Raw genomic sequence first — 15,937 nt, forward strand, 5'->3', positions numbered from 1 at the left:
TCTGTGACACTAGAAGATTTGGAGCCCCTGCTTTGATTTGATATCCTAAGTGTTGCTTGTGTATGAAACCCCTGCAAATTAGGAAATGGTTAATTAGCTGCAGAGTCCCTCATCAGCCCTATGACAGCTGAGTTGCTTATCTGGGCAGTAAAAAAGAAATTAATAGAGTAAAGCTTGACTCCCTTAGTGGCTGCTAGTAGTGAGAAAAAGACCTGAAAAACACCTCTGTCAGCCTCCCTGTGGAAAACTAGCCTTAGCAGGGTGAGGTTGTATTATTTGGGTGCCAATTGCAAAGCTGTTGTAGCCTATGTGGGGCAGAAATAGTTATCACTTTGCTCTTGAAGCACCTGGGAAAGGTGTCAGACCTGCCTGGGAGTTGGTGAAAAACATTTTTTTGGGTGGTCTTTTTGCTTGTTTCGGCCTTTTAGGCGCAGCAGAAAGGATGGGACTGCTGTGTGATCATTCTAGAGGAGGCTGGCACTGAAGTGTGGGTGGAGCAGCTGAGAGTACAGAAAGGAGAGTGGGGCAGGTGGCCAGCCAGGCTGGTACCCACAGAGAGCACTTGTGATGGGCATGACCACAGTGGCCAAATGACTTGAGGCAACTTTGGTGTAACTAGATTAAGGGCAGAGGAGAAGAGTTTATGGTGGTGAACTCATTTAGACAAATATTTTTTTTCTCCTTTTTCCTTTTTTCAAGAACGTTAAGAACACTCCTGTCCTTGTGTGCAGCCAGTGAAAGTGATAAGCTCTCTTCTGATGCTGTGTGTGCTTGTAACTCCTAACCGTGATACTTTTAAACAACTTCAGGCAAAATTCAGTATCTTATTCTGTGTGTGAAATCCTAAATTTTTCAAAGGGAAAGGATGCAGACTTTTTCTGTCATCAGAGATGACAAAATATTCATATATTTATTCAAAATCAGCCTAATTGCCATCTGCTCATTTGCAAAATAGTCAGTTTTGAATATTATTTACTGTTGAGCTGACTGCCACTTGCAATAAAATTTTAATTCTGGAATTTTTTTTTGTCTGTTTCAAGTAATCATTTAATATTTTTTTATAAGGGAGGTACGTGTATATGTGTATATATATTTTTATATATATGTGTGTGTGTTATATGATCATAGGGACCTCAGGAGGTCCAACCACCTACTCAAAGCAGGATCAGCTTTGGGATCAGACACAGTTGCTTGGGCTTTATCCAGAAAGGCCTTTAAAACCTCAGAGGATGGAGCCTATGCAACCCCTTTGGGCAGCCTGCTCCGCTGCTTGCCTGCCCTTGTGGAGGGAAAAAAAAGTTTTATTTATCTGCAATCTGAACCTCCTTTGTTCCAACTTATGCCTGTTTTCTCATATCCTCCCACCACGTGCAGCAGTGAGACCCTGGCTCCATCCTCTCTCAAACCCCCTGGCAGTGGGATCCAGGCAGGATGCTTTGTCACGTCCTCCTGAAAGCTCCAGGCTGAACCCAGTCCCTCAGCCTCTCCTCACAAGCCTAGAGCTCCTTGGACCAATTTGGGGGCCCCCCACTCAGCTCATTCCAGATGGTTGATGTCTTTCCTGTACTGGAGGGGTCCAAAACTGGATCCAGTGTCTAGAGGTTGTCTCATAGGTACTGAATAGAGGAGGATAATCTGTTTCCTGGACTGTGTTCCTGTTAACAGCCCCGGGTGCTCTTGTCCTTCCTCACTGCGAGAGCGTGCTGCTGGCGTGTTCTTATTATGTACTGGATTCTTTGAAGGAAGAATAAAAGGCGATAGGAGGAACTCTTCAGGCTTTGGGAACCACTGGTCTGTTGTAGTTTTTTGTTATCTCTTTCTGTCTGAAGAAAAAGCTTGCTCCTCTGCCAGAAGTGTTAATAACTTTAAAGTTGACTTTAGTGAGTCCAAGAGAAAAAACAGAGATGACACTTAGGCCCATAGCCAGAGGTCTGAAGGCTTAGTTCAGTGTTTTGTTTTTTTTTTTATTTGAGCTTGTAGTATCAGCAACTGCTGCAGTCTTTCAGTGGTTATTTGCAGAATGGGACGTGCAAATTAAAAATTAAAAGGGCAGGGGGGACCTATTAAGGAAGAGAACATGTTCTGAACTTGACATGATCAAAGAAACTGTAATTGTTGGAAAAGACCAATAAAATCACTTGCTTTCTCAGTCTGACTCCATGATTTTGCTTTGAGGTGATCTCAGATGGAACTGCTGACCACCAACATAGGTGGACCCACACACACCCTCACCTTGGCCACTTGTTCCTGCTACCATCTTGGCATAAGTACTACTGTGTGGTACGCTGTACCAGAGAACAGAAAATGACAGCACCCTTTCCCTCCCTTTCCCCTGAAAAGCTGTGTTTGGAGGGTGCTGAGGGGGTGGAACAGGGAACTGACCCAGCTGAAAATCAAATATCCCTCCCCCCCTGCCCTTACAATTGAGATCAGGCTGAAACCTGGTTCTTATAACAGGGGGAGGGTGGATACAGCTGCCTCTAACAGCTATATCTCCCTTTAAGTATCCACGGAGGCATTGTCTCAGTAAAATGCTGATGGAGATGGTGCCTTGGCTAAAATGAAAGCTCACCAAAAAATGCACTTTCCTCCTGCAATAGAAAGAAATAACTGATGCCTGGAGGATGGAGGAAGCGCGCTCTCCATCTGCTCTTTTCCCAAGCTCTGCAAAGAAGAGCAGTTGTTGCGGCTTTTGAGCCCAGAGAGTGTCTTTCAAGGGATTTCTGAACATTGGAAATCTTATTCCCAAATGTGTGCGTTCTTAAGCTTAGGGCTGTTTAAAGAAAGCAAAGCTGGCTCTTCAGCTCTGCCATTGTGATTGTTGTACAGCCTCAATGCAATTCCCGATTTCATACCTAATTCTGGTTTGTTTTTGTTAAAAAAAAAAAAAAAAAAAGCTGTCCTTAAAACAATGTGTTATTCTCTGTCCTTTGTAATGATTAAAATATATATATATATCCATGCACAGAGGGAGGAGCCTGTGTCTACGCAAATAAAAGGAAAATGTGTAATCTTGTAGACTGTGCAGTGACCGGCGTAGAGTTTGTCTAATAATGTCATTCCCTTTGAGACTGGGTTATCTCACTGCTGTGGTACCTCACCCACTGAGTTCAGTGACTCTCAAGCTTTTCTTTCAAGTTTGTGTGGCTTTTCCTTCAGTGCAGCTGCTGTTGAGATGTCATACTTTTAAAGCGTCCTTCTTCAGGTGGCTGATATGTTAATCTGGAGGGAATTAATTTCCCTGGGGAAGAAAGTCATGTTTTATCAGTTCTTAAGGAGAGTTCCACCAGGCTTTAAAACCTTAAATATGAACTTCTATCACCGGGGAGAGGATGACAGTTGTAATACATAGTCTCCTGATTTTGAAATGGAAGTCTAATTGTTATTTGCGGACTAGAGATCAGTTCTATATTACTTTTTGGGGACATGCGTAATTTTACTCAAATCAACCATCCCTGGTTTTCATGAGATGCTCAGGACAGGCACGTGCATGTGTTTTGAGCAGGTAATTCCTCTACATCTTGAGGCTCTCAAATACTTAGGCTTTAGTTTCTGTATGTTAACGGTTTGAGTTTTTTAATATACAAAGTTATATCTTTATAGGCTTGACTTAAGTGGTACCAACTTTCCAACTTGCAACTTAAATTTAGCCTTTACTTGTAGTGGCATAAAAATAAGCTATGAAGCTGGAATAGGTTGTCTGTCACAGGATTTTAGTATGTATACTGTAACAGGAATTTATTACGTGTGTGCATATATATATAGGTTTTGTTTGGTTTTACACCGTGTGTCTTAAAGTTTACACTTTTTTTTTTTTGCTTCATATATCTTAGGATCCCATGGAGCTGGTCATCCCTCAGAAACTTTAACACCTCTGATTGTCTGGGGTGCTGGGGTGAATTATCCACAGAAAGTCACATCCCAGTTCTTTGAAGACAATTTTTTGAAAGGTGGGTAAAATATAAACTTAAGTGCAAGATTTTGGTGGAAAGGGAGGTGTTTAGCCATTTCACCTGTTGATCTTCGGTGATTTCTATTCCAGTAAATATGACTTGCTTTGTGTGGTGTGGAAGGAAGAGGTGACAGGGCATGCCTAGGGAGGATATAGCAGAATTGGGTAGATGATGTCAGAGTTGTTTTTCTTTTCTAATCATGGAATTGAAGACTTTCCCTCTTTGGGTACAGGAGGCTATTCACACTCCTAAAACTTAGTTCCAGAGGAGACTTAATTCTTAGGAAGACTCCCAGAGGTTAAAAGCTATTTGTACAGAAACATGATAAGTTGGCATGTCCTAAGACTCTTTTCTAGCTTCACAGCACAACCCTGAGGGACTTCCCAGGGGCTGTCTTGTCTCACTTGCATTCTTGTGGCTGTTGTAGAAATGTAAACAGTCTTTCTCAATGAAAAACTGTGACTCCTTACTGTTATTTTTCCCCTTTGTAATCTATTTAAGAAGAGTAAACCTTTTAAAAAAGAATTCATTTTTAATATTTCAAATATATAATGCAATAAATACTGGCTTACTGAAATATCAATGGATTTCTAGAACCATGTGTGATTAAACTGTGCAAGCTCTTCCTCCTTCATGTGCCCCATTCTTGTAGCCTGCTCTGTTTCTTAAGATGCCTTGAATCTCTTAGGTCGTTACTCGCGATCAATGAGGTAATGACTTTCTGTTTTATTGGGTTGTTTATCAAGCTGCTTTAGAGAAGAGAAACAGGCAAAAATGAATTCAACCTAACCCTGCTCTTGACAAGGTATTTGGTAACAGATTAAACATAAAGGACTAGTTAGTTATAGAGCATGCTAACATTTCACTCTTGGTGATTAACTGCGGATGTAAAACTATGACATCTCTGATAAAACTGAAAATTAGTTGTAGAATAAAAAATAGAACACAGAGTAAAACCAACTGATTTTGGTGTCTGGCTGATCTGCTAGACTTCTGAGAACACTTGATGTCTCCAAGGGTTGATCTGTAATAGTTGATTTTTACAGCTGTCAGTTTCCTTGATTCTGAGCAGCTTTAGTACAAACCTCAGCATTTGACTTCAAGTAATGATGAAAGTGGTGTGAGAGCATTTCAAAAAAGATGAGTATTTAGCTTACTTCCAGGTACATGATTGGGAAAGCTTTTTGTCTGTTATCTGTTAGGAAATGTGTATTTTCTTAAAGGAGGGAATGTGTCTGCACCCTTCTACGCCTGCTTCATATTTTCCTTATGATGGTTTAAAAAAAACCAAAAACCAACAAAAAAACCAACAACCAGACAAAAAAATAAACACCCCAAAGCAAACATCAGAAACTCCTCCCTTCATTCTGGACTTGCTTTGCAGCTGTCGAGCATGTTGTTGGTTTGTTTTAGACGCTATCTTTACAGGTTCTTAATTGCCAGGGATAATCTCTATTGGAGATTTGAGTCTGAGTATCTTGGGAGTTTGAATCTATTTGAGTAATAAGTATCTTCTTAAAAAGTGACTATTCTCTCTATGGTAGTACGTTATAGCTTCTAGTAGGCTACGTAGCTTAATAGTAAAGAAAAATTTATTGAAATGGAACTTGGTGCTTTTGCAGGTCAATACAGTTCAGCTATTCCATTAAGTTACGGTCCCAGGTATTTTCACAAAGCTAACATATGAAAGAAAAGACGCTTAAAAGAGGTCCCTTAAAGTTCTTTGAATTTGCCTTTTCTGCTCCCTACAAATGCAGCTGAGACTGTGTGCAGGAGGAGAGTGTTTTCAAGACTGCTTTGTCACTGACGTATGCACGTGTCAGACTTATATTTGCGATTGCATGCACCAGTGTTCAAGTTCTTGTATCTATTGACAATCATTCTGAATTTCTCTGAGTTAAGAGTTCACGGAAAGAGCAGAGTATTTCTAAAGCTGACAAACGTCTAATGCTCTGTTCAGTGCAAGCAGGCTGTAGGCAGCTCAGTGAATTGTCTCTCTTCTCATCATTGCCATCCCAAAGGCAGTGCCAACAGGCAAGACTTAGTCTGTCCAATTTGTCACAGAAAGATTAATGCGCTCCTTGGATGGCCAGAAGGGCACGGTGTCTGCTCTGGGATGACAGCCTTCTCCTCATCAGTCCCTTCACCTGTGCTCTGCCTTCCCTCAGGCCTGGCCATGCAATCATCTTGGAAAGATTTGTGATGGCAGCCCTGCATCCTGGCGATGCGTGGTATTACCCTTTTGGCCGTTGGCTTGACCCTTCTTCAGAAAGAAAGACAATAGAGAGCTGCTCTCAGGCTCCTCAGCGTCTGCCCTGCCGGGTGGCCTTGGGACACAGGTCCAGAGAAGCTTGTAAGTGAAGGCATAGCCTTCTGCAGCAGAAGGACGTGGGGTGGTTGTTGTCATCTATACACATCCCTGTTTTGGAGGGGGCTCAGCCTGCTTTGCCACGGCTGAGGAAGCTCGGTGTACACCTTCACTGATTTTGCTTCTGTGAGGTTTTACGTGAGGTCTCCTTTGGTTCAGGTAGCCTCAGCGTCTTCTTGAATCAGTGCTTCTCTGCTGTTTCCCCTGGACTGTTTCCATCCAACTGCCTGGTGGGCTGCAATAAAAGCAGGGCAGGGTAAAGGAAAAAAAAAACCCTTACAAGCGGGTGGAAAACTGCTGAGCTCTGTACAGGAGACCTCGACAGTGAGCTGGAACTGTAAACCAGCGTGGGCACCTCGTACACCCGAGACACCTTGCTCCTGGGAGTACAGCCTGGACCGGCCGGTCTGCAGGTGTGTCCTGCTCCTCGGGAGCTCCTGGGCTCAGTGTCTGACATACAGCTCCCAGTCTGAAACAGATGTCTTCAACTCTGTGCCTTTTGGGAATGTCTGAGTAGGGGAAGCGGAGATGTAAAAGCTTCTGACAAAGCTAGCTTTTTCTCTAGCAGAGCTACAGTTTCTTCCTACCTTAAGCACATTGTGTGCATGTAGACAATTTTCCAATATTTTTTCATTGGAAAATGATGTTTAAAGGAAAACAAACAATGCATTTATATAATAGAAATATGAATGAGAGTCTATACCTCTAGAAATATAAACCCATTTCCTTTTCTGGGAAGCAAAAGGAAGCAAACTTTTTCATTTTGGTGTGAGTTTAACACAATTCATGATTAATGCTGATAATACTTCCCCTGCGTTGCCATGGGAACTTGCTCTAACTGTATGTCTCGGTGCTGTTAAGGTACACGGCTGCTCTTTAGGGTGCTCTTGGGACCAAATAACAGTGGACTTGTACTCAGACCCCCAAAATTAGCAGTGGTATGAACTAATTGCTGAAAATAGGTTTGGTACATGCAATACTGCAAATGTGGATGTTTCCTGTCTCGGGCTGTTTTCAGCTGAGACTGGTTTGGGTCTGGCACAGATGGGGACTATCAAAAGATGGAGAAAGAGAGGTATGGTCTCGGATTTGGGTGCCTGTTTGGAGAAAATACATGAGGTTAAGCCAGACCTTTGAGCGATGGTTTACCGGTATTTTTCATGAAGCCTGTTTCTGGTGCATCTAAACTTCTACCTCACGTAAACCCAAAGGATAATTTTGGGTAACGTGGCTATACCATCAATGGTCTGAGGTACTAGGCAGACTTCTGCTTACGTCTGTGGTGTTTCTGCAGTGTCATTTTGGCAAGTGGTGACTGGCCCGTTTAGCTTTGTGCACTGAGGAAGGTGGCTGTGCCCCTGTTGCTAACATTGTTTGGTTCCCCAGTTGAGGGTAGGTGCCCCCATTGTCTTTACTGCTGTATTTGAGATCTGCTCTAGGTAGGTCATTGACAGTATTTTAACTACTGTATCAGCAAGTCTGTTTCAGCCCCTATCATTTTTTTCTGTGTGTCTTTTTTTTTTTAGCTTGAATAAAAAAAAAAAAACCAACCACCTTGTGTTGTCTGTTTTAGGGTATTTTTGCTTGGTTTTTTTTCTGTTCATATTATTGCTGTGGGTAGTGGGGCAGCAAATTTAAACATTAGGAAAAGCAGACATGAAAAAAAAAAAAGAAACAAAACTCTCAGTCTGCTAAACTCTGTTTTTAAATAATTCTCCACCCCCAAAGAAAACAGGCAATTTCCTCTTTATTTCCTTAGAGGCTAATGGAGAGCAGGAAAATACGGTTTTGAACCAGCTTTTTGTATGATGCGCCACAGCTTTAGGGGCTTGTACATTTGGCTTTGTCTCTGCTTTTGTTATAGTTGTTCTGATTGCTAAATCATTGAACTTCTCCCTTGAGCCTGCTCTTGGCTAGTATTGCTTATGGCAGACATGAAGTATATTTGTACCACTCTGTGCCAGTATATTGGGGACCTTGGGTTAACCTTTTTAAAAAACGATTGAAGAGATTTAAACAGCCCTTCTCCTAAACCTGAGTTTTAATCTTTTAGTTGGCACAGGAGGTAATGCATCACTTTCTCTACTGTGATGAAAAAAAAAAAAAAAAACCAACCTGGATCTTTCTTCAACTGATCTGGGTCACAATTGCAGGCAGCAATTTATCCTGATGGATAAAAGAAAATGTGAACTGAAATGAATACATGTTATTGTTTCTGCCTGTTGAGTTTCATCTGTAACTCCTCTTGAGCTAGCATCCTAAAGCCAAATTATAATTTTCTTTAGTAACAACACTTTACAGAAAATAGCAACAAGACATTAAATGTCAGCTGAATTATCCTTCTCAAATCTGTGTAGATTAGCTGTTCATGCGCTCTGTTATTTCTTGCAGAATGGAAACTGGAGGACTTGAAGAGAATGGATGTCAATCAGGTATCAAACATACCTAATTTAATAGCTCATAAATTTTTCCTTAAATTGAGTTTTGTGTGATTTAAACTAATTGATGGAATTTGAATGAACGTTCACACTGACATATCATTTCCCTGAAATGTGTTAATTAAATGTTAGAGTTGCAGAAACCGCGCCTATACTGAACATAATATGAAAAAGATTAAATTGCTTGTTAATACATGTGGCAGCTACGTACAGCTTTTCTTCCTGAAGATGCATTATCACACCATTTTGAGTTATGTGATCATGTGCCATTGTAGAAAGAGTGCAGTACAATATGCCAGGTACTCCTTTGAAAACTCAATGAGTTATCTAAAAGTAACTTGAGTAGTATCTATCGTGTTTTCAGAGTGGGATTTGGTTTTGCAAACCTTTAGGAGGAACTTGTGATGCTTTCCCTCTCTTTTCTATTTTGAAAATATTCTGGACTGGAGGTTACACTTCCTTGGTACTCCTATGACTGTGCCCAGTTAAACACAAAAAAAGCATGGTCTAATGACCATGCTTCCCAAGTTTGTGAGCATCTGCTGTTATGTTTTTTGCTACACTTAAAGTTAGCCATGTGTATGTTTAGTGTAGGTTTTCAGAGCTATCTATTTCAATGTCTGTATTTTGTAACTTTTTCCAGAAGTTGCTATCGTTATTGAATCAAAACCAGTTCTTGCTATACTGTTAAACTGTGGGTTTTTTCCACAAGGTCTGTGATTATGAGCCAGGCACTTAGCAGTTTAGACAATTTGTACTGTAAAGGAAGAAAAAGGTGGACAACTTAACCCTTGATACTAAATTAGCCAAGCTTTTTTCAAATCGTGATGATAACGCATATACATGTGTGCACCTGAAGCTTGTTTGCTTCTTTCTTCCTATCATCCTATGAAACCCAGTATATGAATTAGCAGAGTCCGAACCAGCTCAAACAAGACAAATAATCTTGTGCTGGGAAGTTGAAGCTGGGAATGTTCTGGGTCAACTGCTTTCAGCAAAGCCCTGGTACAAAATTAGAGATGAATTTTTCTCTCAAGATTAGCAGGAGTTATGGGGATGTTATTGTGAGACCGTATGCAAGAGTCTCAAGTGTCGCTTTGTTCTGGGTAACGGAGTCCCCAAAGACAGAGCTTTTGTACTGTAGTAGGTGTGGGACTGTGGTTTCAGTATAGTTTCTTCAGATTTATGCTGGAAAAACAAAGAATTTTGGTGCATAGTTTTATATCAAAGGCAAATATAAACCTGGTGAGAGCCAGTGTTTATCATCACAAGTAGAAGGTAATGGTAATGTTTTATGAGAAGCCTTGCTATAGATTGAGGGGCCTTCCTGAGGGCTGACTGGGACACGAGTAAAAGTGCAGAATTCCCCTCTGGAGGGGAGAAGGTGAGTAATTGGCACCGTGGAAACATGGGATAAGGAGTGCTGTGAAAAGCAGTATATTCAGTGTACTGCTTAAAACTGTAAATATGAAATTAGTTCTTTTGGTGGTATAAACAGTCATAAAAAGTGGTATGTCTCTGAGTGCAGTGAAGGAGGTACTGAATTCTTGTGAATAAATACTGTGGGGTTTTACATTTGCTTTTTAAAAGAAATGCATTTCTGAAGCTTTGTCAGTACTGGAGCCTCGCATTTTGAATCTAATCATGCCATGATGACTACTGGAAACAAAAAATACTATAAAGGAGTTTTGTGTGTTATAACTTCACAGTATTATACCATTTACTTTTGCAAATGCAGATACGTTAAAATTAAACTGAAGTTACTAGCTCTAGAAGCTGGAACTGTCTTAAAATGGGAATGCTTCTGTTTGCACAGGCTGATATTGCACCACTGATGGCTTCCCTTATTGGTGTGCCTTTCCCCCTGAATTCTGTGGTAAGAAGTACAAATGTTTTTCTGTACTATAGAAATCTGCTCGCAAAGAGGTGTTGGGGACAAGACTTGAGGCACATGAGGTGAAAGGTTTTAAATTTGGAAAACTGCTATAACTTATGGAGACTGCTTGTAGTTTTAGCTTTAGATGTATGTCTTCGGTTTGGAGCGTAAACTCAATCTTTTTAGATATTGAATAGTGCTTTCAATTGGAAAGGCAGCTGATCCTCTTATAATCTGCAACTTTATACTCTTGAGCTACATAAAAGTTTTTTGTTACTTTGTTTTTTTAGGGATGGGAAAAAATGCAATATGGTTTGAATAACACTTGATTTTGATCATGGAAGCTGAGCCTGTAAACAAGCTGGTTCCTACAATTTAATGTTTAATTACTTCTTGTTTAAACTAGTGTACTTTCTTCAGATGGTATCTTGAGCCTCTAATTTAGTGAACAGTGAGTGCCCTCACTGTGAGATGGCCTTTTCTTTGAGTTTCCTTCGTATATTATTACATAATCCAAAGGTTGTCTCATAAATATCTAATTGACAATTAGCATTACATTGGCGTGCTTTCATGCTGCTTGTTTCATTTTCAAAGCACCTATTTACAGCATATTTTTCAAAATATTTCTCCTGGAGACTGTGCCCCAAATTCTGTCCCCGCATCCTGCACTCAACTGCTGGTGATGCAGGGAAAGCTGCCCAACCCGGGGGGGCACGGGAACTCCCATCATGACTCCTGGGTGAGTCAGGCCCAGGCAAGTCTTTGGATGGAAGACTTTTTAGGATTTAAAAAATGGCTTCTGATTAAAGGTTGAGCTTGGATTACTATATAGTATATACTTTAATAATGACTTTTGTTATTGACCTTTTTTGCGTTTCTGTAGGAGGTGGGATGTTAGGAACAGTCCCTGTAATGCTGTGAAATTATACGAGAGGAGTATTTTCAAAGGACTTACAGTAGTTATTTCAGCAGTAATTTGAAGTATTCTTACTGCTGGTTTGGACCACCATTCAGTTAGAGAAATTTCTGTTTCATCGTTTAATTTTTTTTTTTATGTATATACATGTATTTTTTTTCCCCAGGGAACTCTACCTCTTGAATATCTGAACAATAGTGCTCATTTCAAAGCAGAGAGCATATTTACCAACGCTGTTCAGATTCTTGAGCAATTTAAGGTAACTAAACATGTGGTAAAGAAAAATATTTCTTTGAATAATAGTTGTTGCTGTTTGTAAAAATAATTGTACTAAGACATAATGCTGTATCTAACATGCTGTAATTCAAAGGACTACAATTGAATGTGCGTACTGGGTGATGTTGATTGACTAGCTGTGAGCCATATCTGAAGGAGTTTGAAAGACTTTAATAAGTGCCTTTTTTGTAAGAAGGATGAGTAACTTTTTTGTTGATTCTTAACATAAATACTTATATATATTGACGTTAATGTAAACCTACTTGCAGAATGTAGGTAGAATCTAAGTGCTGATACCTGAAAAAGGAAATAACTGCCTTTGCAACAGAGGCTGGGAGACAAGGCTCTAAGGCAGGAAGAGTATACAAACAGATCAAAAAGGTAACAGGCACCTGTCCATTAAAGAAATTAAATTAGTGGCCTAATTAACTTTTAGCTAATGCTGTTGTATCTGTTGTTTTGCTCTGCAAGTGTTCATCTCTGGCTTCTGTCTTGATTCATCTAATATTGGATATTATCCTATTGTGAGAACACATGTGGTCCAAACAAAAAAGGGTTCTTGTTTCACTAGACGGTGGAATAAGAAACAGTCCCAAATCCAGAAATCATGGTTTGGCAAGACATAGAAATGCTCTGAGGGAAAACCATCTTCTCCACAGACAGGCAGCTGAGCCACGCAAGAGCTATTGCCCTGTCAGGAAATCAGTGTGATATCAGTGGAACAAGGAACTAGCATGAGATCACCTACAAGAGATTAGCACCTTCTGTCCCTTGAATGCCAGGTTCACAAAGGTAGTTTGTGTGGATATTAGGTTGGCAGTGTCAGCAGCAGAGTCACTTCCAAACCTATTTTGGAAAGCTGGTGTGTAGCAGAGGAGGTTACTGGTGGGCAGGACGTGAAGTTGAAGGATGCCAGTATAACCTCCACAATTGGAAGATCTCCGCTTTTAAGAAATTAAGGATGTGACTCGTCTCTTCTTCAGTTAAATTGGTGTATCGGGGATTATTTTAAAAAAGAAAAAGTTCTAGTCCTCCTTTTCTTGAAGTTTATTTTTTATTTTGTCATTTTGTAGTGCTAAATTATCTTTTTTTTTCTTGGCTGACTTATTTCTAGCATTGTTTTGGAAGGACTGTGTGTGAATTTCCTTTGTGTTTCTCTACTGAAGCAGAAGTAGTGCACTGGCTTAGATATGCCAAGTGGGTTTTTACTTTTCCTGTGATGGACTGACCTGATCTCAGTTTGCGCTCCCTGGAGAGGATGTTGCCTTGGATGGATAGGATGAGACGTGTGGGTTGCTATTCAAGCTGTCAGGTTTGGGGAGCAGCGCACTAGAAAGTTCCTGTCTGCACTTTACACCAGCAGTCAGACCTGAGTCAGGCTGCTGCAGGAGGCCTTAAAGATAGTTTGAAGAGCCTTGGGCAAAGTGTCTCCAACGGCATCAAAACCTTCTATTTTTATCCATATGCAGGTTAATCGATCTAATAGCACTGCTTCGGTAGTGTTACTGCAGTGTAGTAGTTCCTACCTGGCATAAATAATACTGGTTTCATCGAGAGGGGTTGTCACTGAAGTCTGGTAGCACTTCTGGCCATATCTCCCCTTTATCCTGCAAACTGTAAAAGTCCTTCTGTGAAAATCACTGGCTGGGGGATGGTTTATTTTACCTACTTCAGAGCAGGTCTGGGTTTCCTGGGTTCAGCACGCAAGAGTTACACACGCAAGAATACAACACCCAGTTTCCTGGACAATGTATCGATAGTGTGGCTTCATTCCTTTTCCAAAGTCTTGGAACATTTATGTGATTTTTTAGCTTAGTGTCTGATACAGTTTGCAGTCTTGTTGCAGCTTGCATGTAATTGTTTAATACTTTTTTATGCAGGTTAAGATGAGTCAGAAAAAGGAAACTACATTGTCATTTCTGTTCACACCATTCAAGTAAGTGCCTGTAAATACTAAATATATTTTACACTGTTGTTTGTCTTATTACTGTGGTATTTCAATGAGATGCAACAACAGAGACCTCCAGTCTTTTTTTTTTAAGTGATGCTGTATATCTGACTATAAAACTTTTGCATTAAAATGAACTCTCTGTCATTCACTTCTATTTAAAAATTCTGGTTAGACATAGATTATTTTTTTTAAATCCATTCCTTACATTTAGTCTTCTGTTAAGGGCTATTTGCCTAAACTTTTTGACAATATAGTTATATATAGACAGCATTGTCATTTTCATTTTTGCTATATTCTTTTTTTGTTCCTTTTTGCTATGTTCTTTTAGCATTCCTTGAGAGAGGCCTAATTCCCTGTAGGGTCAGGAAACACAACCTGTTCTTATTTATATGTATGTAAAACTTGAACTAAGAATTGTTGCTTCTGTGATTTAGATTCTAATGAAAAACAACCAAAATGCCTTGCATCCAGAAAAGGTGATCAAAATCTTTAGAATTTGTGCTGCATGGTGTTAGTGTTTCCAGGGCGGTGAAAGAGTCTCCGTAGTGATTTGTGTATCTATGAGCTCTGTGTTCTAGTGTATGGAGCAGTTACTGACCTGCTTACCCTTCAGTCTTATTCAATTAAAGCTGCTTTTTCCTTTTTCTTTCCCCCCTGAAAGGCTTTTGAAAGCTTTGCTATGGGTGCATGTGATACTGTTCAGTTCTGCTTTCAGTCTGTGGAGTGCTCCAAAAACACTTTGTCACCAAGAGCAGCTGTTTTCCTTTGGGAAATAGAACTGATGTTAATTAAGATCTTTAAATCATACAAGCAGTAAAAAGTGGTTGAGTCTCTTCCTGTGAAGTACATTTAACCGCTAAATAAGATTTGTGTCTTTCTGAACGGAGATTTACTGTGTTATTTTATACCACTGGCTTCTTCAAAGGGAAGGGTTCAAGACAGTCTGAGACCTGAGTCAAGTCAATCTTGGGCACATAATGAATGTTTTAGATCAAATTCTGATTAAGAATGACAGCTGCTTTATCAAAGAATTTACTGAGCCGTATTGAAGTAAAATGCCATATGGAAAGGATGATCAGTCATCTTTGATTCTGTGGGGAAGACTATTAGTTTGATTTCACAGCTCTTGTTTAAATTTTACCTTTCCTCAAGAAATGCGTCTGATCCTGTAAAATAGGACATGTTTTTCTTAATGCTAAATTTATCTTTAAAGGAACTAAATATTACTGATTGCCTTGTGAACTGGTATGTGTTCTTTTTTGTGATACGTTGGATTGTTGTAAGTGGAAATGCTGGAGACATTTATCATTTTGAAAATATGACTAAAACTTGGTATGAACATGAATGTTACTTTGGCATGGTCTATTGCAAAAAATATATTTGTTTTACTTTCTTTAGGTATTCTTAAAACTGTTCTGAATCAGAATTTGGGTTAATGGTCCTTCCAGGGAAAGGTTTTGTATGAGACCAAAAAAATTCCTTGAATGTGTGAATTATATTACAGAAGGTGCATATCCTTGCGTGTTGCATGGGCAAAGACTTTCTTTGATTCCTGAAGATGGTATTGTTTATCTTCACTCTAGGAAAACAGGAAAAGATTCATACCACAGATGGTCACACGTTAATGCAAATACTCATCCATGGCGTGCTGGGGTGGGGGGAGTTTGGGGAGATTCTAATTAGCCTTCACAACTCTCCTTGACTTTCAAAACTTAGTAGCTTCCCAGACATTGGCCAAGGGGCTATATCCAACCAGTTACCAATAGCTGGGATGAAGCAGTTGAACATCAACTTATTTTTAAGCAGACTCCCTAGCGCTCCAGCTCGCAGGAACTGAAGGAAGACCTGAGGAAGTTTTAGACATGACCTGTCCACAGATCTGTTCCCTCCTTCATGTGGAGGTGATTCTGTGTGAGCAATGAACAGGAGCCTGAGCTTCAGCTGCAGGTCATATCTGATGTATTAGCATAAGGCAACCCTCATCAGTTCTTCAAACAAATTTCACTTGAACAAAGTGAGATACTGAGGGAAAGGCATGTATCTGCTTCTGCGGGCTTTGCTGTGACACTTTTTTTGATGGTTGTGGTGGATTGACCTTGGCTGGATGCCAGGTGCCCACCAAGCTGCTCTATCACTCCTCCTCAACTGGTCAGGGGAGG

The 15,937-nt window shown here is 40.2% G+C and overlaps 1 protein-coding gene across 4 annotated transcripts in view; it reads left to right on the forward strand.

The window, feature by feature from the left end:
• The window catches only part of PIGN (phosphatidylinositol glycan anchor biosynthesis class N), a 109,632-nt gene that overhangs the window by 34,837 nt on the left and 58,858 nt on the right, over window positions 1-15,937 (forward strand). For all 4 annotated transcript variants that reach the window (XM_074576120.1, XM_074576123.1, XM_074576122.1 and 1 more), the window contains exons 8-12: window positions 3,834-3,950; window positions 8,713-8,753; window positions 10,576-10,635; window positions 11,718-11,810; window positions 13,708-13,763. In XM_074576120.1, coding sequence (XP_074432221.1) covers window positions 3,834-3,950; window positions 8,713-8,753; window positions 10,576-10,635; window positions 11,718-11,810; window positions 13,708-13,763 — 367 coding nt within the window. The remainder of the gene's footprint in view (window positions 1-3,833; window positions 3,951-8,712; window positions 8,754-10,575; window positions 10,636-11,717; window positions 11,811-13,707; window positions 13,764-15,937) is intronic.

The sequence above is a fragment of the Larus michahellis genome, chromosome 2, assembly GCF_964199755.1.
Source record: "Larus michahellis chromosome 2, bLarMic1.1, whole genome shotgun sequence".
In the NCBI taxonomy this organism is placed as follows: domain Eukaryota; kingdom Metazoa; phylum Chordata; class Aves; order Charadriiformes; family Laridae; genus Larus; species Larus michahellis.